Raw genomic sequence first — 24,698 nt, 5'->3', positions numbered from 1 at the left:
TGGGTCTCCCAGGCAGGTGGCAGGAGCCCAAGCACTCGGCCCATCACCTGCTGCCTTTCAAGTGTATTAGCAGGGAGTTAGGCAGAGCAGCCCAAACTTGAACAGGTGTTCAAGAGATGCAGGCATCCCAAAGCATCATGAGATGATGTCCCATTTCATTCTTTTATAATAACATTCACCTTCTGCCAAGAGCTGGGATGAATTCAGCTTGGTGATCAATAGAACAGTCACTTTCATCTGCTCTTGGTGGTTGTATTTGAAAGTTCTAGGCAAAATTATCAAGTGAAGCAACGGAGACCTGAAGAATTGGGATTTATCCCCAGGTATGCCAAAATGACTTAACACTTGACTACCTTAGAAACCTATTGTTATAATTCATTTTCATTAACAAATTAACGAGGGGAAAAAAATGACTATTTCAGATCATGTAGACAGATATAGGAAAAAAGTAAATACCCGCCTTTTATTTTACAATTAATAACAGAACAAGACACTTTAGCAAAAATACTTGTCTAATGTAAGAAAGGGCACACACGTAATCATGGAATGTTAAGTATTTTCCTTGAAATTAGAGACAAGGATTCGTCCAGCACCTTCAAGGGACTCATCCCGACCATGAAATCAATCACTGTCAAGTCTAGACAGTTCGCGACAGTTCTGTGCCAAAAGCGCTCCTGTAGTTTCCACAGCAATATCATGAGAATTCTCAGTTTCGCTGGAGACCCGCGTGGTCCCTCCTGCAGCAGGAACCCAGTGAACTGGATCTGTTCACCGGCTCGAGCATTTACTTCTCCTGCAAGTCATAATACTAAGGACGGGAAGCTCATCATGAGCCACAAGTTCACTGCAATCACAGATCTTTGTCCACACAGGACAGCGCAGAATACGGAGCTGTGCAGGTATCAGAAGAACAGTGTGACATCAGGCCTCACCTCTGCCACCTGCACAGCAGCCAGGACCTGTCTCAGCCCACGGTCTGTACCTGGTCATCTTACCTGGCAGGTAATCAGATACAGAATTACGAATAAGAACTTAATTTTATTATATTCCTAACAGTGTGTTTTGGACTCTGCAGTGACCTTTTTCTTTCTTTCTTTCTTTTTTTTTTTTTTTTTGGTTCTACACATTAGATTTTGTTTATCCAGTCTAGATTTGTCTTTTGGCAAAGTTCAAGAAGAGGCAAATTCAAACTAAGGGTTCTCATTATCTCTCAACAAAGGACAAAGTTAAGAAGGGGCCTGTGCTTTGGCATAGCTAGCAAGTTAAGCCACCACCTGGGGTGCTGGCATTCCACATGGGTGCCCATTTGAGTACCAGCTGCTCCATTTTTGATCCAGCTCCCTATGAATGCGCCCGGGAAATTAATGTGCCTCCTCTCTATATCTATGATTTCCCAACAGGATGTTCCAAGTGGTTGGTCCCCCACGCTTATATGGGAGATCCAGAAGAGGCTCCTAGCTTCTGGCCAGAGGCGGGCCAGGTCAACATAGCCATCTGGGGAGTGAACCAGCACATGGAAGATCTCTCTGTGGCTCTGCCTCTCAAATAAGTCATAAATCTTAAAAAAAATTTTAAAAGGCCAGGTTAAGCTAAGAATATTATTCACGACATTAGAAAAAAGTAAAAAACATAAATAAAAACAAATGCATCAGGGCCTGGCACAGTACCCTAGCAGCTAAAGTCCTTGCCTTGCACACACTGTCAAGATCCCATATGGGTGCTGGTTCTACTCTCAACACCCCTGTGTCCCATCCAGCTCCCTGCTTGTGGCCTGGGAAAGCGGTCTAGGACGGTGCAAAGTCTTGGGACCCTGCATCTGCATGGGAGACCTGAAAGAGGCTCCTGGCTCCTGGCTTCAGATCAGTACAGTTCTGGCAGTTGCAGCCACTTAGTGAGTGAACCAGTAGATGGAAGAGTTTCCTGTCTCTTCTCCTCTCTGTATATCTGACTTTCCAATAAAAAAATAATAAATCTTTAAAAAAATTCATCAGAAATAGATTAACAGCAGAACTATTCTTTAGAAGTCTTCTATGATGAATATATAACTTTATATTTGGGGAAAAAAAGTTACTTTTTAAAGATGCAAAATTCTTTCCCACTGGCTTATCTATTTAATACAATATCAATCAAATCACCAAAGACACAGAAGAGGAACTGAGGGGGACTTCAGGCAGCTCCACCTGAGACATAAAGATGGCGCTAGAGGAATAAGTCATCATACGGCAAGAGGGTCATCAAATTTGACAAGATAAGAAAATTCAAAGCTTTAATTAACACTTAATTAAGTAAATTCCTATCTAATGACCTCTAATAAAACTGTTTTCACACTTCCAATGAAATACCTGTGAATTTATAACGCAATGATTTAAAAACAAAACAAACAAAAATCTTTTTTAACAGGACCCACCACTAAGACGACAGGACAGTCAGGCACAGAATCAGGGCGCAACCGACTGATGTTAAAACAGGAAAGAAGATTCTTGCTAGGCGTGCTCAGGGCAATTTGCTCCTTGAAACAGTGATGACCCCTAAAATCAGGTGAGAAGATGTTTTCATCCTCCTAAGAAGCCTCCTACATCCCAGGCCCAGAGAGCAGCCTGGAGGCAGGAAGCAAGGGAACACGGCTCCCTCTGCTGCTTCCCCAGCACCACTCCGAAAGCAGGCAGGTACCAACACAAGCAACCCACTGCCATACATCATAAAACAATCCTGGACTGATGCAAAAGTTTATTTAAAAAAAAAAAAACAAAAGTGAGTGTTCATTTGATTTGGACCGGAAAACATCTTTCCAAGCAAAAACAAAAGATTACAAAAAAAAAAGAATAAAGGAAATGATTAACAGATTCGAATGACATAATGTTAATATTAAGTGTTAGCAAGACTCGGGAGACAAGTGCTCTCATGAACAGCTGGGGGAAATAAACTGGTATGTTTCTGAAAGACAGTCTAGCTGGATGTGTCGAAACACTTTCGAATGTTTATACTCTTGGATTCATTAAGTCAACGTCTAGGAATTTTTCCTAAAGAAATAATCAGAGACATATTTTAAAAATGGTTACAGTATCAAAAAACCAGGATGAACATTAATGTTCACTACAACATATGAGAATACCTCAAAAACTCTGGAGGGAATTTGAATTAAAAGACATTTGGATATAAAAAATTGTTTTTGAAATAGTTTTCACAACAGGCAATTTCCATGCACTTTTTGAAGTACCAACGTATATGCTCAACCACAGAGGACTGCTAAATAAGAAATATGTATATATTTTTATGACACTATCTGACCTCGAAGACAATGTTTAAAAGAATAACTAGGGGCCTGGCAAGATAGTGAAGTGGCTAAAGTCCTCGCCTTGAACAGCCCGGGATCCCATACGGGTGCCAGTTCTAATCCCGGTGGCTCCACTTCCCATCCAGCTACCTGCTTGTGGCCTGAGAAAGCAGTCGAGGACGGCCCAAAGCCTTGGGACCCCTGCACCCACCTGGGAGACCCAAAAGAGGCTCCTGGCTCCTGACTTCAGATCGGCTCAATTTTAGCTGTTGCACTCACTTGGGGAGTAAATCAGTGGATGGAAGATCTTCTCTGTCTCTCCTCCTCTCTTTATATCTGACTTTCCAATAAAAATAAAATGTTAAAAAAAAATAGCTAAAGAAAAATACACTCAGCAAATGTTAAATGTACATGATGAGCACATTGTTTTAACCTGTCAGATGCGCACACACACACACACACACACACCTGGAAGAGGCATGAAAACAGTGATTTAAGTTACACTTTTGTGGGAAAAAATAAGGAGTGATTTTAATTATCTGTGACTGAGAGCCAAAAGAAAGCATGCCACGTGACAGACCTGGGTAACGTGTACTCAGCACTCAGGACTCCGTTCTCTTAGCACTTCCACAAGGTCCTTCCTCCCCAACCCCACATCCTACACTGGGCGTCTCTCCTCTCCCTGCACCAGCCTCTGGCCATAGACTCGAAGACACTCCCTACACCTGCATCAATGTGATCCTGTTTGATTCACTACACCTTAACTATATCACGCTTGGAAATCTGGGTGTTACCCTTTTTGTGTTTCCAATGCTATTCTCTCTGGAATTGAACGACCCTGAGCGAACACGTGATTCTCTCAGTTCTACAGACTCTTAAGCAGAGAAACGTTCCTACGGATGAGCAAACAGCAGCAGCGGTATCCATTCTTACCTTGGCCAGTAAGCTGGAAACACGCTTAATTTCACCACTGGCCTTCAGCAACTCCTGTCTGAGATCAGTGCAGGATAGTTCCAGCTGATCCTTCTCGGCTCGGGCCGCTTTGAGCAGTTCTTGCATTTCACAGCTCTCTGCCTTCTGCCCCGGGGTACTGGCAGCTATAGTTTTTTGCTTCTCGCCCTCCAGATGAGCCTTCAAAGACCCATTCTCCACCTTCAAGCCTTCCAAGGACACTCTGCATTCTTCCAGAGTTTTCGCCATCGCGCTGTTGTTACGCCGCTCCACTTCGAGGACCCCGTTCAGCTTTTCGTTCTCGCCCTTGAGGCGTTTGATGGTTTCCAGAGCCCCCAGGTTCTCCTCCTCCACCTTGCGCAGGCTGCAGGTGAGCTGCTGCTGGATGCTGAGCAGCTTCTCCCTCTCGAAGCGGCCCTGCTCCAGGATGTCCGTGCACTTCTGCTCCAGCTCCTGCAGCTTTCCCTCCTGGGCGCTGGGCTCCTCGTTGTTCTTCGCTCGCTCTTGTAAGAGATTGAGGAGCTTCTCATTCTCCTGACTCAGCTGTTCCGCCCTCTCCCGATGCTGCTGGAAGGAGGTCTCCAGCAGAGTCTTCTCGTCCACCAGCTTCTCATTCTCGGCTGTCAGTTCCTGCACCATCTGCTGCTGGTCCGACAGTTCCTGCAGGGTGGCCTGCAGCTCTTCCGCCGTGCTGTGGTGGTTTTCTTCCATCTTTTGGATCTTCTCTGTGAGGGAGGCCAGGGAGAGCTCGCTCGCATTGTTGGGGGAACTGCCAGCGGTGGGGCACTTGGAGCTCTTAAAAGGGTTGCTGCTGGAGGACAGGGGTCGGGAGGGGATATCAGCCGGAATATGCTCAAAGTCAGAGGCATCTGGCGACAGGGAGGCCTTGGTGACATCGCTGCTGGAAGAGCCCGACGTCCGTAACGCATTTTCATGGGAGCTTTTTTTATATTCCTCGATTTCACTCGACAGCTCCTGTCCTGTCGGGCTTCCGAAGCTTGACTCCTGAGTTAGGGATGCCGGGCAGCTGCTGTCGCCAGTCTGACTTACTGTCCCTTCTGAGTTTGGAGACTGCTCCAGGTAGGTCAATTTCTCCTTTAAGGCTCGATTTTCTTCCTCTAGAAAGGCTAGTTCTTTCTGAAAGTCCTTGTTCTTCTCCTCGAGAGCTCTGATCAGAGGTTCTGGGGCCCCTGCGGGGACCAGTGTCACAGCGACACCCGGGTCTGACGCGCCCGCTCCTTCGGGGCTCAGCGCCCTTTTCTCTTTGCATTTCTTAAGTTCACTTCGCAGCCTGTTGATTTCACTGTCTTTGGCTTTGGCTTCTGCCAGAAGTTCTCGAACTTGAGACTCAAGCACCGCCTTCTCCCCACTTTCATTCTCTTGCTTGGGTTTTGCGGAAGTAGTCCTCAGGTACTTGGTAGGAGTAGGGTTGCTGGAAGAAGTTGGACTGGACACTGATTTCCTGGGATTGGAGGGACCACGTGGCACAGACCTCTCTCTTGAAGTGGTCACCGAAAGTTCCCGGGGGGCTGGAATGCCTGTCCGTTTGGTTGTTGTAGCAGTCCCTAAAGACAGAACAAGGAAAAAATGTCAAACAAAGTAATAAAAACAAGCACTTTCATAATTTCCAAATGACTTCAAATGTGGTTGCTACCCTTCATCGAGTTCTTCCTCCTCTGGATATTTGGGTATTTTCTTCTCTCCAATTGGAATTCCTGTCCTGTCTTCCCATACCCCTATATTTTTGGAAGAAGCCGGCTCAAAGCCTGAGAAACCTAGAATAATCCCACCCCAAGCCACAGCTGCTGGTTCCAGGCATGGGCACACTACAAGGCCGAGGTCAAAGGGCAAACTGATAAAAGTATCAGTGGACATCAGCAAGAAATCCTGTGAATGTGGGCATGGGCAGCAACCACCTCATTCTCAAAGAGGAAGGTAAAGAATGGAGACAGTAGAGCAGAAACAAGGGAACTCAACCTTTATGTCACTGAAAACCGAATCAATGCCTGAAGCTCAGGAGAGAGAAGCAAACTCAACTTCAATCTCATTGTTGAGTTGTTAAACTAAATCAGTGTCTGAAGCGTGACTAATTGTTGCTGGTCCTTCAGTCACACAAGCCAGTGAAGCCTCTTCACGGGGCAGCCATTTGGTAGAGCAGTGGGGTTGCCTCTTGGGCTGCCTGAATCCCATCCTGGAGTGCTTGTGCCTCCGTACTGGATTCACTTACAGTCGCAGCTTTCTGCTACTCCAGAACCAGCGAGGCAACAGGCGTTGGCTCAAGCAGTGGCATCCCTGCCACCTGACAGACCTGCACTGAGTTCTAGGTTCCTGCTTTCAGCCCAGCCCAGCCCCATCTTCTGCAGGCATGGAGGGAACAGACCTAAATGAGAGCTTTTCCTGTCTCTCTAAATTTCAAGTAATTAAATCAACAATTAACTTAAAATTCCTTTTCATGCTCATGTCCTGAGAAAGCAGGGGAGGATGGCCCAAGGCTTTGGGACCTGCTACTCAGGTGGGAGACCTGGGAGAAGCTTCTGGCTCCCAGCTCCGGACCAGCCCAGCTTCGGCCTTTGCAGCCTTTTGGGGAGTGAACTAGCAGACAGAAGATCTGTCTTTCCTTCCCTCTCTGTAACTCTAACTTTCAAGTAAAATAAATCTTTAAAAAACTATATTCTTTATATAAATCATCTAGAGGTGAATCTTCTAGAATCTGCAATTTAATACATGATAGCATGGCAACTGAAAATATAAATCCATTGTGCTTTTCTCACACATGTATTAAGAATCGTCATTAACATATTTTTGAGTATGAATTGGATGAGGAAATCAGAAGTGATAACAATGCTGATGATTATCAGATCTTACTAAATGAAACTTTGTTTTTTAATTGCTTTTTAAAAATATCACTTATTTGGGCCCAGCGCAATGGCTCATTTTGCTAATCCTCCACTTCCAAGCATTGGGATTCCATTGGGTGTCAGTTCATGTCCCATCTGCTTCACTTCCCATCCAGCTCCCTGCTTGTGGCCTGGGAAAGCAGTGGAGGACGGCCCAAAGCCTTGGGACCCTGCACCCGTGTGGGAGTGAATCAGCGGATAGAAGATCTTCCTCTCCATCTCCTCTCCTCTCTGTAAATCTGCCTTTCAAATAAAAATTAAATAAATCTTTTTTAAAAAATACACACAGAAAATGAGCATATGAAAAGAAGTTCCATATCTTACATCATATTAGTAAACCACAAGATACCACTACACACCTATTAGAATGTTGGAAATCTAAAACACCCAAAACAGCAAATGATGATGCTGATGGAGGCGGGGAGCAGCAAGAACTTGTATTCATTGCTGGGAGAAATACAAAACGACACAACTATTCCCAAAGACAGTTTTATGGTTTCCTACAAAACTCAGGCTATTGGTACCACAAGATTCAGCAATCACGTTCCTTGGTTTTTCAAGCTTTATTTATAAAACTTGGAAAGAGCTAAGACATCCTTCAGTCGGTAGGTGAATGGATAGCTAAACGGTAGTACTTCTAGACAATGGAACATTATTCAGCCCTTAAAAGAAAACGCAAGATAGCAAGCTAGGAAAAGACAGAAAAGAACCTTAAACGTACATCCCTAAGTGACAGAAACTCATCTAAAAACGCTACATAGAATTCCAGCCTTCTGATGTTTTGGAGTAAGCAAAATGATCATGTTTGCCAGGGACAAGAGTTGGGGAGTACACAGGCAGTGCCCAGAATGATTTTCTGTCAGTGAGAATACTCTCTATCATACTCGAAGGAACTACACAACCATGGCGGATAACCACACATCCACACACATTCCCTGACTGTAACAAACGTGCCACAGGGCCAGAGGGAGGGCCGGGGCAGTGGTGACACTGGGGAAGGCAGGAGGTATGGGAGATACTACTTTGTTGCTGGTTTTGCTGTGCTTAATAAATTGCTCTAAAATGTGTGTGTGTGTGTGTGTGTGTGTGTATTAATAAAAGGCCAGATAGGAATAATGAAGCAACTACCCTTGAGAAGCAGAGCAAGAAATGCGAAGGGCAGGGTAACAACAGTGTTGCCTTTCATAATAAGCTCCTCGTCCCGGTTCCTATTTTTTCAAACCTGTACATAAATACAGTGTGAAAGCAGGCAATTAACAATACGTTGGTTTTATAGACAGCACTGATCCTTTGGACTTGGAACAAATGAGATAACAGAAAAAAAAAATCTGAGGTCATTGTCATTCAGCAAGCAGACACACCCTGGGAAGGAACTAAACCTGCTATCAGTTCTTGCAGCCCCACCCCAGCCTGCAGTAGAAAGGATTTTTTTGGAGGTGATGAGGGGTTGGGAATTGACTAGATGGTGAGTAAAAGAGATCTCGGTTTCACTGGCAAGAGCCAGGGCTGGGCCAGGTCAAGGCTGTAGGTGACAGGGACCCCAAGCACTTGAGCTGAAGCCCCTAAAGCAATACCATAGCAGAAAGCTGGGAAGCAGAGCACAGCGGGGAGGCAGTTACACGGTAAGGGCTTCTCAAGTGCCCATCCCAAAAAGGGCTTTTTCCACAACTAGCTTGCCCTTGGGGTCCGGAGGAATGCTTTTCTACAGAATCCTATGTATCTCACATCAAAGTTAAAGGAAACTGCAACCCGAAGGGGAAACCCCCCCAAAATCCCATATTTATACAAAAGAATCAAATTAATTTTTTTTTTGCTCCCTTTGTTGAAAGCAAACAGTAAAGCAAATATTAGTGTCAGCAATTAGAGATGTTTTCCGTTTAAAAAAAAAAGCACAAATATTTTGTATCTATATACGTATAGATACATATTTTGCAGAATAAAAAATGAATTTTGCTCACAACTTGCCGAGCAATTTAAAGCACTTGGAAATCTATCCCCTTTTCTTCCCAAATGCTTACCACAGCCACTGGACACAGTGCTTCAGATCGAGGCGGATAATGAAACTTCTGAACAAAAGACCCCTAACACTCAGAAGGGGGCTCTGGAGGGACTGCAGGGGAGGGGACACAGTGACCACTCTGTGCTGAGGTTACAAGCAAGACATGGCAGGACACAAAGCCACACTGTTGAGAAGAAGAGATAGTGGTACGGGCTGACCAGCTTCTTGCAGGCGGCCACACAACTGACCACAGTTAGTTATCTCCAGGAGAGGCCAAAGCACAAAACGGCTCTGGGAGGGCATCTCCTATATAGAGTTGTGCAAAAAGAGCAGGGCGGGCCAGGAGCCCAGGACGCCTCCTTTCCGCTCAAAGTACACTGGACAGAGGGGTACCTGATCCCAGAATTCTCCCTGCATTAATCTCCCTGCCCAATTGTTTGGGCCAAAGGAAATCTTGCTGCCTAAAAATGGAGAATCTGGCACCTTCACATAGAAATCTCCCAGGAGCCTGGGAAAATAAAGCTGTGGTCTCCCAGGCAGCACAGAAGGGACCGAGGGTTAGTGCATGGAAGAGACCTGCCTCTCCGTGCGCAGCTTTTCGGGAGAAAGGGGAAAAGCTCAACCTGTAGGTTTGTGAGGCTCGCTGTAAAACCAGAATGACTCAGGCTAGGTCACAACTGAACTCTTGACCTCTTAGAATGTACAGAGGTGGCTCAGCTGGAGCTCTGTCTCAGAGAACAGTAAGAAACATCCAGGTTTCACCATCATAAGATGGGAAATTCATCTGAATCTCAACAGGAGAAACTGAGGGGGTCAGAAGGACTGAATAAGCTAAGTCCCACTCACAAGTTCTTTCCTTTGTACAGGAAGTGAAAACAACGCTTTATATTCGCACAGAGCTCTGGTTTTCATAACATTTCTATGTAAATGCATCTGAACCTTATATTTGAAAAAAAAAAATCGGTTTATCAAAAGAATTATTACCATCCTTTTGCAGGTCAGCAAACTAAGACTATGAAAGGATTTCCATAGGCCCAAGGGCCACAGAAGAAGTAAATCTTCTAGCATCTAAAAAAATACCGTATCACACTGTTTCAGAACTGGAAGAAACACAGAAATCTCATGGCCAAGTTTCTCCTCATAAAGTCAAGCCAATACTGGCTTATGCTTCAACTGAATATTTTCAAAAAAAGAGAACCCAGCATTAGACAGCCCTTTGCACTGCTCATCCCCTCAAAGAGTTGGGACAATTCTTCTCTGTATAGAGCTGAATTCCATCTTCATTAGCGCAGCACACACTGGTTCCAGTTCTGACACAATCTGGAACCACAAAGAACAAATGTATTGCCTCTTCCACATGACATCTGAGTATCTGAGGGCAGCTTTGTTTTCCCTTAGTCTTCTATTCTTCATTCAAAACATTCCCTTTCTGTCCCCTGCCCCTCAGACCTCACAGGACCTGGGGACCATTAATTGCAAACACTTCTTGGAGACCTTTTCGCCCAAGGTCCCTCTGAAGCGGTACTCAGAATTCCAAAAACGCTGCACATGTGGTTACTATGAGTTAGGAGTGCGGCAGAAAACCCAACTCAAAACTAACAATACAGAGAAGCACCTGGCCTCTGCAACTTGAGGTCCAGGGTCAGGTGGAGCGGCAGATCTGGCCCAGCGGGAAGATGTTATCAGGGTTCATTTCTCTCCACTCCCTTTTCTGCCAAGTCGCCTCTGTCAATATGCTGCCTGCCTCTATGACGGAGTGATGGATCCAACAGCTTCAGGCCTCAGAGCTGCACATCATCAACTGTGGTGGCAAAAAACAAACAAACAAAAAAAACAAAACCAAAAAACTTATCTCTCCTGCAAACCACACCAAACACCTTCCATTTCACTCTGCTTGAGTCACTACCATCTTTGGCTCACTGAGGCCACGCTTTCACACACCACAAGTGGGGAAACAGTGAATTCAGCTAAGAATCCCTCACCTTTCTTGTCATGAGAAGAGACTGACGTGATGACAGGAAGGTACTGTGTCACAGGGGGACACTGCTAGAGAAGGTCACTCACACACAGGCACTGTGATTCCGCAACCATCGATCTGATAACCAAGCGGGTTGCTGAGTGACTGGAGGGCAGTTAGTGTATACGAACACATTTTCTGGAAAAGTGTGATTCATGTCCCAGGCAGGACAGGGCAGGACAGGGCAGGACAGGAGGACATTTCCTCATGATCCTTGGAATGCTACACAATTTCAAACTTGGGGATTACTTCTAGAACTTGCCGTTTACTATTTTTGGGCTAGAGCTGACCAAGGTAAAAAAAAAAAAAACTACAGAAAGTGAAATCAGGGAATATGCTATGTAACAAAGTAGGTAAAAACAAAAAGGCTTCAGATTCTAGCAGGGTTAGGCAACAATTTCAAATGAAAAGTATATGACTTTTTGCAAGTATGTGCGTAAAAATATATTTATTATGCAGTGTTAAATTAAAAAACAAAACAAAACAGCAGGAACAGTAGGGTCCAGTGCTGTGGCCTAGCAGCTAAAGTCCTTGCTTTGAACGCACCAGGATCCCATATGGGCGCTGGTTCTAAACCTGGTGACCCCGCTTCCCGTCCAGCTCCCTGCCTGTGGCCTGGGAAAGCAGTCGAGGACGGTCCAAAGCCTTGGGACCCTGCACCCATGTGGGAGACCTGGAAGAAGTTCCTGGCTCCTGGCTTCGGATCAGCATAGCACCGGCCGTTGCGCTCGCTTGGGGAGTGAACCATCAGATGGAAGATCTTTCTCTCTGTCTCTTCTCCTCTCTGTATATCTGACTTTGCAATAAAAATAAAATAAATCTTAAAAAACAAAACAGTTAACCAAGTTTTAAGACTGCTATGACATCATCAGGCCAGCACTTCTGGATGCAGTGAGCCACTGGGCTGGCTTGGGAAAGGCTCATCCAACCGGAGTGAAGGAACTTCACCCTCTCTGTGATGCTGTGTACTCAAGTTCCAGCTACCAGGGCTTTCTAACAAGCTCCCCCACACACTCGTAGCTTCACATGACCGTTATTTCCACATGATTTGGTGGGTGGATGGCAAATTCGGGAAGAGTCATGCTTTGAAGTGGCTACAGCACAACTCCGGCGGGGCTGCATGTCCCACGGGCCCAGCTCCGGGCATCAGGTGGGGACTCGCACGGGTCGTTCGTCACAGCACTGTACGGTGATGGGCTCCCAGCAGCCGGACCTGTCAGAGAATGGCTGGTGCTCCTGCAAACAGGAGGAATGTGCACAAGTTTCACAGCCCAGCCTCAGCAGTGACAGCCACCTCCCCCCTTACTCTACAGCTGAGGTGAGCCCAGGCCTGCCCAGATTCAAGATGCAGATTTCCCGACACAGGAAGTAGGGAAGTGGCGAGATCATGCAGAAGGGCATGTGGGATGGGGGGATTCAGTCATTATCTGTCTCTGGGAAATATCATTCTGTCGCAGCTTAGAGGGCCAACAAAACAGATCTTTATCTCAAAAAAAAAAAATCCATTATGTGCCCCTTTTTTTCATACAGACATTTGCATTATTAATTTGTCTAGATACGGAAGCCTATGTGAACTCTACTGACAGCTGGCCAACTCTACAGTAAGACAGCCAAAAAGTGCACGTGGTGGTCAACTTGGGAGTCTGGGTGTTTCCGTTTCTAAGGCAGCTGGTTCCCTTTGTTCACTTTAGTGCATGATGAAGAAGCATTGCCTTGCTTCACTACATTCTTCAAAATCAAGCTCTATGTAAGATGGATGGAAATTATTCAGATTTTGCTATGGTCACAAGACAACGTCCTTTCTCTTACCACTGACGTAAGCCTGCCTGTACAGTAAGAACTGTTTTACCAAGGAAGAAACTGAGGCCCAGAGTAATATTAGTTGAGGCACAGAATGCGGGGTCCAAAGTTCCTCTCCGTAATCACCAAACCCTCCCAGCCCTAGCAGGTACAATAATATATGCTCCTTCTCAAAGCAAAACAATAAAACCCCCTGCCCACCTGGGACAATCATTGTGACAGCTCTAAATGAATGAGTTCTTCAACATGAACACATACACGGTTTTTTTTTGTTTACTACTTGTTTATTTGCGGGGCAGCAGCTTGGGATCACAGCACACACCTTTATAACTCAGAGCTGTAAACAGTCCTTTTGAAATCACAGCCTTCCAAGGAAGTGAAAGCATCTAACTTGGCCTTTTTAACAACAAAAATTTTACAAAAATGATGTTCTATAATTTGTTCAAATAATGTCTACCGAGGAGGACCCAGAATGTTGCTAGTTTTCATGCATTATCAAAAAAGCACTTCAATCAGCAAACTTTTCCTAATCTGCGCAATATAGATTTCCTGGTGCTTTTATTTCCAGAGGACAGAATCTTCAAAACGAGCACATAATTTTCAATCCTAACATCTATTGCCAGAACGCCTTCCAAAAAGCCCGCAGCTCATTCACAAACTAGCAGCAACATACGGGAGTACATATTGAACTTTTCTTATCTTGGAGCTGGGGAGGGGGTGGAAGGCTTTTCTCAAAAAGTTTCTGACTCCGGCACGTTTCAATTAAGGATTTTTTTTCCATTAGTGAAGCTCAAGCTATAAAGTTTATACAAAAATATTTCAAAATCTAAAATATTCAGAAATAAACATTTACTTTGTTTCTCTATACCGCTGCTAGTACTGGAGGGTTTTTTTTTTTTAAAGATTCATTTACTTTTATGGCAAAGTAGGATATATATAAGAGAGGAGGATGATTTACCCCCCAAGTGACCGCAACGGCTGGAGCTGAGCCAATCCTATGCCAGGAGCCAGGAGCCTCCTCTGGGTCTCCCACACGGGTGCAGGGTCCCAAGGCTTTGGGCCATCCTTGACTGCTTTCCCAGGCCACAAGCAGGGAGCTGGATGGGAAGTGGAGCTGCCTGGATTAGAACCAGCACCTATATGGGATCCTGGTGCATTCAAGGCGAGGACTTTAGCCGCTTGGCCACCAAGCCGGGTCCAGTACTGGAGTTTTTTTAAAGAAAGATGTATTTATTTGAAGAGCAGAGGCAGAGTTCACTGCCTGAATGTCTGCCAACAGTATGGGGCTGGATGAGGCTGAACCTGGAAGCCAGGAACTCAATACAGGTTTCCCACATGGGTGTCAGGGCTCCAACTATTTGAGCTATCACCACTGCTTCCCAGTGTGCCTTGGCAGGAAGCTGAAGCTGGAGCAGAGCTGGGACTCAAACCAGGCACTCTGATATAGGATGCAGGCATCTCAACAGGCAACTTAACTGCTGTGTCAAATGCCTGGTTATTTTTTTTTTTTTTTGACTTACATGTCCGATTACTATCGATGCTGAATATCTTTCATCTTTCATATCTTATCTTTCATTTCTCACCATCTGATCTTAATACTCTCCTGCCCACTGGACTCCACCACCACCATCTCTTTGGATATTTCACTTTTTCATATTTGTTTACAGATGAACTTCAAATACAGGAGTATTTTACCACATTTTCCTTGGAGCACTACATATGCCCAAGTGGAAGCCAGTTGCACCCTAGAATTCCTTATTTTTTCTCCCTTAGTAAATCAGCTTTTCACTGGCCACGAGGGACCAGAAGGACATTTCCAACCTCTTTCACAGCATGCGACTGGCTGACTAAGCCAATGGATAAGCCTCCCTGGAAGCACTGCTTTACAAATACTGCATGAATTACCTCTGCTCTCTCTTGTCACCCCTTCTTTTCATCCTGCTCCACAAGACACGAATGCCACCACTTTGGACTGTGTGATTAAGACCTCATATGGTGGGACCAGAAGTCATCAGGGTCCAAGGTTCTATTTTGTTAAGCACCAGTCCAGCCAGACCAGAAACACATCCTCAGACTTCTACAAAAGAGACGTGTCACTGAGGCCAGCACTGAAGCACAGTGGGTTAAGCCACTGTCCACCGTGCTGGCACCCATGAGTGCCGGTTTGAGTGCTTGCTGCTGCATTACTGATCCAGCTCCCAGTTAATACACCTAAGGCAGGCAGTAGAAGATGCCCCAAGTCCTTTGCCTCCTGCGCCCGCATGGGAGACCTGAGTAACACTGCAACACTGTCATTAAAATGGAGGATATGGCAGTCCATTGGAGCCTACAGAGGACACCTGGTACCATAACAGAATGGAGGACAGAACAAATCACTCAACCACCCCAGCCAAGAGTTGGCAGTGAATACCTGGGCAAACGAAGACTCTAAGGTGGACTTTGTCAGCCAGTGGATTCTGGAGAGATTTCAACGAGGAGTGGCAAGACTGGCAGCAATTCAGAACTGCTGAATTATCAAAACCACTCAAGCAGGACCCTCAGAGCATGCCCCACATCAGGGACCCAGGGATGGTTGGGAGGCTGGGTGCGACTTCTCCCCTTGGGTTTTCCCTTCCCCAAGATACAGTAACAAAAGAGAACATAAAAATGATGGTCTCACCCACTTTCCTCTAGCCCTTGACCCTTTGCACCCTAATGAAATACATAAAAAATTATCAAAAGCAAAATAAAAATTAAAAAAAAAACACTATGGTTTCATCCTATGAGCATTTGAGAAACTAAAAAAGAATGTTGTACCAATTCACAAATACATATTTATATGATATTAAGTCAATTTCTAAAACAAATTTTTCCGTTGAGTAGGTGTTTGTGACTTCTACCACCCAACTACTCACTTAACGCTACATAATCTTTCCAAGCCTCAATCTTTAACAATCTGTAATGCCTGCATCTATGAAATCATATCCAAAGAAGCCCTGAATTTCTGAAAAATTTTGTCATTCTCTAAAATGACTCTATCAAGTAGTCTCTCTATTTAAAATTTAAAAAGAATGAAGCTATTCCCATATAGCTTCCCTAAACCATATTCTGTTACTCAAAATAACATTTGGGATTTTTTTTTAATATTTATTTTTTATTGGAAAGGCATATTTACAAAAAAAGGAGAGACAGAGAGGAAGATCTTCCGTCCTCTTGTTCACTCCCCAAAAGGCCACAACGGCCAGAGCTGAGCTGATCTGAAACCAAGAGGAGCCAGGAGCTTCTTCTAGGTCTTCCACACGGGTGCAGTGCCGCAAGGCTTTGGGCCGTCCTCCACTGCTTTCCCAGGCCACAAGCAGGGAGCTGGAAGGGAAGTGGAGCAGCTGGGACACAAATCGGCACCCATATGGGATCCTGGCAGCTGCAAGACAAGGAGTTGAGCCACCAGTCCACTGTGCCAGGCCTATAACATTCAGTTTTAAAAGATTCTTTTTGTCAGATTTGAGTATAAAAAATTTGCTTTTAAAAAAATCTGATATGGAAAGTATTGTCATATCCAGGTTATTTGGGAAGAACTATTAACTTTATAATACTGAGTCTGCTCCTTCTGAAACACAGCCTAGTTTATTCATTACTTCAGTTCTGATCACAATAAGCTTCAATACTTTTCACTTCATATACTATAATTTTCTAATTAACCCAGATACTGTATGACAGCTGTGAACTGAACTTTCTCCTTCCACTTGATAGTAGTAACTAGTTATTGCAAAATCATTTTATTTTTATTTATATTATAGATAATCATAAATTCATTTTTAATACTTAAACCAAATGTTTTGCCTTATTGCATTAACACCAAAATAATGTTAAATAGTGGTGCTATCATTTCAGACTCGAATTTTTTTCTAGGAACAGTTTTGCAAATTTATACTCCCAGAAAAATTACCCATTACATCTAGCTTTTCAATTTCATTATGACAGACTTAATTTTGTATTTCTTCCTTACCAGTAAATCCTTGTTTTGCTTTGTTTTTCCTTTTTCCCTTTAATTTGGAATAATCTCCATTATTTACCTTTTCAAAGAATTCATGCTTGTTCTTACTTATCTTTTCTACCATCTGATGTTTTCTTTTTTTGTTCATCTCAGCTTTTACCATTCATTTCTCTTTTATTCAATTTTACTAAACTAAACACTTCACTCCTAAAAATTTAAGGGTTTTTTTTCTGACACTATTGAAAGCATCCATTATTATATATTTTCCGATTATGGCTTTAATTCTAGTCTACGCATACTATTACAAAATTTCCCTCTTTTTGTTTATTGCTAGATGGCTGAATTTCTGTTTTGACTTTCTTTGAAGTAGATGTTATTTATCAAAAACATCAATTAAGAGTTCTTTAAAAATCATTTTTGTAAATTACCCCCATTCATATTAACCCTGAATGTAAATGGCTTAAACCTATTAATCAAATGTCATAGATTAATAAACTAGATTATAAAAAACACCTAACCCCAAACAGCCTGTAACTCATGCAATAAGATATTGTGATGTAATCAATGAACCAACAATCAATGTGAGTCAGAATGCTTATGATCGACATCAAAAAATTGTAAAACCTAATATACTTTTAAGACCCTTTGCTGGGGCCTGGCGCGGTGGCGCAAGTGGTTAAGTCCTGCCTTACACGCCCGGGATCCCTTATGGGCCCCGGTTCTATCCCTGCAGCCCCGCTTCCCTTCCAGCTCCCTGCCTGTGGCCCGGGAAAGCAGTCGAGGACGGCCCAAAGCTTTGGGACCCTGCACCTACACGGGAGACCTGGAAGAGGCTCCTGGCTTCGGATCAGCATAGCATCGGCCGTTGTGCTCACTTGGGGAGTGAATCATCGGACGGAAGATCTTCCTCTCTGTCTCTCCTCTCTGTATATCCGCCTTTCCAATAAAAAAAAAAAATAATAAAAATAAATCTTTAAAAAAAAAAAAGAAATGGGGCGGGAGAAGAGAGAAATCTTCCATCTCCTTAGAATGTGTGAGGAAGACGTGAAGTATAACCTATCAGGAACATAATACGTAACTTATAGACAACAGATTCAAATCAGCATTAGACAATAGTAAAACTACAAACACATACAGGAGGAATCAAGAGCGATCCTGAGGTCATATTTACAGTGCAGGGGGGGACCCCAGTGTGGAGCAGGGGGACAGGAGGAGGCTTGTATTCCAACCCTGGAGAGTCCCAGATTCTTACCAAGGACTATCAGTACAGACACCAAGGACTACATCCCAACTGACCACAGGGAATTGGAGTGCCTTCAGAAGCCGGGAACTCTGAGGTCATCCACCCCAGTTTGGATCTACCACATAGGATGGAAGAAGCCCAAATTGTTCCTGGCAGGATCCAAGGTCACTGGAACAACAGCCAGGAACCCTGAGCGGTCCGCAGAAACAGAAGAACAATAAACTTCCTTCGGGTCTAGAGAGGGCTTTCTCTGGTCCTTACTTAGTTCCAACTTTGGATCCCCACCCTCTCTTGCAATGACCATCAGAGTCACTCCAAAGCCCCCCACCCCAAAACACACACACACACACACACATTAAAATAGATAGACAGAAAACAACAAGGAAAGCTTAGAACCAGGCAGGAAATGGTCAGCATGGACTCACACATACTTTACTAGGTAGGACACAAAGATTAGTTACTCCTTACTAAGGTATTAAAGATTTCTCTGTACACCCCTCCTAAAACTGTTCTGCACCTCCTCAACTGTTGACATGCCTTGTTAAGAGTTATAAGCCAGTTTAGACTATCCCAAAATCTGCCACGCTCAGCAAAATTATGCTTCAACACTATAAAATGCTAAATACTAAAATGAAAATAGACACGAGACAGCTGAATAGTACCCTATAGCCATATAGTCATAGGATGTGGTTAAGAACCTGCATTTTTTTTAACATATTGGTTACTCAATACCATGTCAATTAATTCCATAATGTTGTAAATTGTTGTTGATGTTATGCTGTGGCTTTAAATTGATCAGGATGATATTCTGCCAGCTCAGCCTTCAGACCAGAGATGGTCTTCCAAGAAACCGTTGAATGTATCTGGACAATAAGATACTGGACTCTTTGCTTGGTATATGCCTACAATGAAAGAATCTTGACTGGATTTGAACTGTAATACTGCAACAAGGTGGAGGAATCCACCATGGGGGGAGGATACAGGGAGGGTTGGGTGAATCCCAGGGCCTATGAAATTGTCTCACACAATGCAATGCAATTAATAAAAATACTAAATAATTTTCAAAAAAAAAAACCCCAAAACCTGTCTATTTGTGACCTATAGAGACACATCTCGCAAACAAAGATCAGCAGAAACTGTATCTCGTGGATTTTGATGTTTTTTAGTTTCATTTCTTCAAAACAGTTTTTTCTCATTAAATTCTTCACTGACTCATAGATCATACAGTAGCATCATCTTCTTCAAGAAGGTTCTTAATTTTTTCATTTCTTCAGCAATACACTAATCATGTTATTTAACTTCAATGCACTGTAAATTTCTATTTTTCTTCCTGTTGATTTTATATTGTGGCTTTTAAGAGGGTGGTATAGTAACTGTCATGGAGACTAACATATCCAGATGTGAGGATACAATGCAGTATGCATCTCTACTTCCAGACCAAAGATGGTCTCCCAATGAAACTGCCTACTATATCTTGACAATGGGATGCTGGACTCTCTGCCATTATCCATGCCTGCAATGATGGACATATGACTGTGTATGAAGAACTATACTATTGCAGTTACATAGGTTAACTCAGTGTGGGGAAGGGTTTTGGAGGGAGGGTAAGGAAATCCCAGGAGCTATGGAATTGCATCATAAAATAATACTAATAATTTAAAAATGAAAAAAAATAAAATCACTTTTCAAATCTCTAATTACACTGCATTAGGATGACAAGTTACCGCATATAAAATTTTAATTTCATACTTTAATTTTGGTTTTCTATGACAAAGTGTATGATGAATTTGGGCAAAAATTCCCTGGACCTAGAGGAAGAATGTGTATTCCTTATTCCATACATTTGCTTGGTGGTTATAATCTTTATCTTTTCTTTTTGTTTCACAAGGTGCAGCCTGTAAACTACAGATCCGCTTTGTTTGGCTAGCAAAGTGCTTTAAAATGTATGAATCTTATTGCCTCCAGGCAAGGCATACATTATACAGTTCACTGCGCAATTCCCATCAGCCCTGCTGTGTTCTGCCCCCTAATTCACATATTCATGCCACCCACTGGCCCCTGTGGGCATCCGATGTGGCAACCTCGTCTACTTGATTCGTCAAATTAGCAGAGACACATAATTAGCACCTCCGAGTATAATCTGATTTTGAACAAATTCTTGCTGCCTCACTTGTTGTTCTATAATATTTTGCTACTGAAAAGTTAGAGAGAGTTGAATATTTTTGGTTTTTATCAGCACAGAGGAACTCCTGGGTGTCTCATTCATTCCTTTTGTCCTGGTATTTGGCTTTTTCCGATGCTAATACTGTAAATCTTTGGTCTTGGACAGGTTAATGCAGCTTCAGAGTATTTATTGTGGGACTGTTTATTTGGTTTTATTGCTTCTATCTCATGTTGCTTACTGTTTATGAAGTCATTTCGTCTTTTTTCCCCCCTTCTCTTCATTTCTGGTCAGCTGGCATTCCTTCTCCTTATTCCTTTCTTACTCCTCATTATTATACTCAATCCTTGCTATTTTGGGAATAATAGATTCTTGTAGTCTGTCGGTGGTTACTTGCCATTCCTAACAGTCTTATCCAACCCTTTATCAAAATTAAATAACTATGCTCTCCACTCCCTCACCAATAAGGATCCTTAGAGCAATTTTATATTCAAATGCCTTGCATTCTCGTATCCCCAATCCAGGCTTTACTGAAATACTTAAGACTTTTTAGTTCCAGGCTATTTCTTAGTGGGTTTTTTTTTCCTTCCCCTGTGGCCTGAGCCTCCGCCTCCCAAATCCTTGTTTTATTTACAATCAGACTGTGCATTTTCAGCAGTATCAGCACATTCTATTTTACGCACACAACATACATATTAATGCTATATAAGATATACTGTTTACACATATAACACAGTTTATGCACATAGCTTATAACTTATGTATCCAACATGAAGTTTATGTATACAGCTTATGTATGCAAGATTCACTGCTCACCACTGTCAAATACTTGAATCTCCTCCAACTTGATGTTTCCATCTTGATCTAATTACCAATATCTAATGAAACTTTTTGGATCAAAATAGTAGTGTCAAATTAGAGGAGGCTAATATATTCAACAAGTGGAATGAACAATTTTCTCATGTGTCACAGGCCTCCCTACCCCCGAGTCACTGGATGACATCCTGGACAGAGTATCTGACATCTGACACACCCTGTGACTGCATCATCTTTGAACTTTTTCTTTCCTATGCTTGCAAACTTCCCTCACAGTCTAGCTGAAGGAAGTGTCCACCTCTTAGTAGAACAAGTTGCATGAGCCGGCTGCCTGCTTTGTGGGTGCCACCTTGAGCTCAGAAGGCCCCTTGACCTTGACAATATTTGCAAGACCCTTGCTAGACTTTGATTCAGGAACTAAGGAAGGACTATGATGAGAAACACTCACTGGCAGCATGCGTGACTGCTGCGAGATCAAAGTCCCGGCAGGCAGGGACCAGGAGCTGGCTCACGGTGCACGGCAAAGGCCAGCGGCGCCTGCTGCAAGCTGCACCAACCACGCCCAGGGACTCGGCAGCTGCGTCCCGCCTGGGCCAGCTCTCCAGGAGACCGCAGGCACTGTTGCAGGCTACAGAGCCTCTAAGCCTAGTTTTCTGGCCCTTCTACAACCCCACAGAAACTCAATATCCTATTTAAAAAAAAAAAACTTTCCTCGTAAATCATCTAAAATTAGCTTCTGCGGTCTGCAAATAAGACCCAGACTGATACCGGCCAAGACAGGAGATTTAAGCTACGGTTTTTTAGTCACAAATCCCTGAACTGTCTTCCCTTGTACTGTAGAGTGGATAAGAAACTCCACATCTTCCTAACTCTCCTCAAAGCTGACTTATCATGCTTTCCACAAATTAGTATGGTTTCTTTTTTTATTGCTGTATGCCAATAATTAACTCTTTCCAGAATTCCATGAGTCCTTTCAGTCTTAAGTACAAATTTTCTTGATCTTCCATCCTATGGTTCACTCCCCAAGTGACCGCAACAGCCGGTGTTGTGCTGATCTGAAGCCGGGAGCCAGGAACCTCTTCCGGGTCTCCCACATGGGTGCAGGGTCTCAAGGCTTTGGGCCGTCCTCAACTGCTTTCCCAGGCCACAGGCAGGGAGCTGAATGGGAAGTGGAGCTGCCGGGATTAGAACCGGCGCCCATATGGGATCCCGGCACGTTCAAGGCCAGGACTCCAGCTGCCAGGCCATCGTGCTGGGCCCAGATTAATTTATTCTTATTGGAAAGGCAGATTTACAGAGAGGAGAGAATGAGAAAGTTCATTCATTCAATATCTCACTCCACAAATGGCCACAATGGCTGGAGCTGAGCTGATCTGAAGCCAGGAATATTTTCCAGGTCTCCCACGTGGGTGCAGGGGCCCAAGGACTTGAGTCATCTGCTGCTTTCCCAGGCCATAAACTGGGAGCTGGATGGGAAGTGGAGCAGCTGAGACACGAACCAGAACCCAGATGGGATGCCAGTGCTTATAAGAAGAGGATTAGGCAATTAAGCTATCGTGCTGAACCCTGACATATAAAATTCTCCTCACATCTTGTCTCCTATTTGTTTATTTCTATTTGTTTCTTTGTTCTTTCTTCCCTTTCTAGAAATCCTGGGGCTCCTACATGGGTCTTCAGGATCTCAACCTCTTACACCTTCCTATGTGTTTTACCGTTGCGCGTTATAAGTCATTAAGAAAACTGATTGTGGTCTTAACAGGGGCTGCTTTCGTTGGTATTTCACCTAACACAAACTTTCATTTCTTCATTTATTTTTACACTTGATCTTAGCCAAAAGGATGAGAAACAATCTTAATTTATTTTTCAATTCCTAGTTATTTTTTTGAAGGGTAAACAGACAGACCAAAGACACAAAGAGCCCATCTGCTCCAAATGCCCACTGCAGTTGAAGCTGGGTTGGGTCAAGACCAGAAGCTGGGAACTCAACCCAGGTCTCCCACAGTGGATAGCAGGGACCCACTACACGAGCTGCTGTTTTTCAGGGTGCAAACTAGCCAGGTAGCGAAGCCAGGTACTACAGTATGGGAGGCACACGTTAACTACTATACACTCACACCAGGAGCAGTGACTCTGAGTTAACGTTTTATCCAGGTAGATCTTTTCTTCTGTCTCCTGATTTCAGTTATGCATCCAAATGTTTGATCTCTCTCTCCATCCCTCCCTTCCCCTACCCCTGCTGGATAACACTCCTTCTTTGCTTCAATGGGTTTAACCCTCAGAACCCAAAGAGATCATAATGCAGAGAAAGCTATGTAAGCTTCCATTCCAGAACCTGGAAGTGACACATGGGTCCTCCTGTGCTTGGACCTCGGGAGCTTCTGTCTGCCCCTCTTATCTCTAAAACAGCAACAGAGGTGGGCCGGTGTTGTGGCTTACTGCAATAAGCTGCCACCTGAGAAGCTGGCAACTCATGCGGATACCGGTTCTGGTGCTGGCTGCTCCACTTCCAATCCAGCTCATCACCAATTCCCTCGGGAGAGTAGCAGAGGATGGACCAAGTATTTGGGGCTTTGTACCCATGTGGGAGACCCAAAAGAAGAAGCTCTTGGCTGCTGGCTTCAGCCCTGACCTGCCCTGGTCATCACAGGCATTTGGCAAATGAACCAACAGATGGAAAACTCCTGTCTCTTCCTCTCTGGAAAGTTTGCCTTTCAAATGAACAAATAAATCTTGGAGAGAAGGAAAAAAGAAACAGAACTACTACTGCCCAAAAGGGAATATTCAACAGATTCACAGGTTAGTATTCAGAATAGGGAAAATATTGGACCTAATGAGAAAGGGATTAGGGAAATTATGGTACTACCTACAACAGAATTCCATGAAGATGGGAAGATTGGCAAGCAAAGGGGGGTGGGGTGGGAGGGGATGTGGGTGTGTGTCTCCCTCTGATACTCTGCCTTTCAGGTAATTAAAACATTCAAAAACACCACCACCACCAAAACAACTCGACTTGTTCCCTCTTTCATAGAATAAGTTTGCACTCATTTTCATGCAGTCTCTGGTTTTAACCTGCACGTTGCTCTGCCTACCACCCCTTTCCAATATACCCAGTGTCCTGGCATCATTAATGATTTCAAAAATGCTTGATTCTTTCACAACTTGCTTTCTTGGCAAGTGGGCGCTGTATTCTCTCCCTAAAAGCATCCCCTAACCCCCTAACCAATGCCTCCTCACCTTTTAAGACTCAGCGCAAATGCTTCTTTAAAAAGACTTATTTAATAACTTGTATAAAATGAAAAGTATCAGAGACAGAGAAAAACAAAACAATCTTCTACCCACTGTTTCACTCTCCAAATGACCACATCGGCCAGGCCTGGACTGAGCTGGAACCAGGAGCCTGGAGCTCCAGTCGAATTGGGTGGCAGGGGCCCAAGCACTGGGTGGTCTGCTGCCGTTACAGACGCATTAGCAGGAAGTTGGATCGAAAGTAGAGCAACCAGGACTCAAACCAGAACTCAAACAGGACACTGACAATACACGCAGCAGTGGCCTAACCCGATGTGCCAC

The 24,698-nt window shown here is 43.9% G+C and overlaps 1 protein-coding gene across 2 annotated transcripts in view; it reads right to left on the bottom strand.

Moving 5' to 3' along the window:
- The window catches only part of SPECC1 (sperm antigen with calponin homology and coiled-coil domains 1), a 288,342-nt gene that overhangs the window by 106,428 nt on the left and 157,216 nt on the right, over window positions 1-24,698 (bottom strand). For both annotated transcript variants that reach the window (XM_041001555.1, XM_041001556.1), the window contains exon 4: window positions 4,208-5,790. In XM_041001555.1, the coding sequence (XP_040857489.1) occupies window positions 4,208-5,790 (1,583 nt within the window). The remainder of the gene's footprint in view (window positions 1-4,207; window positions 5,791-24,698) is intronic.

Source organism: Ochotona curzoniae, unplaced genomic scaffold, assembly GCF_017591425.1.
Source record: "Ochotona curzoniae isolate NIBS_2020 unplaced genomic scaffold, NIBS_Ocur_1.0 scaffold_2453, whole genome shotgun sequence".
Classification (NCBI taxonomy): Eukaryota; Metazoa; Chordata; class Mammalia; order Lagomorpha; family Ochotonidae; genus Ochotona; species Ochotona curzoniae.
The sequence above is the reverse complement of the archived record's forward strand: the minus strand, read 5'-3'. Positions and strand labels throughout refer to the sequence as shown.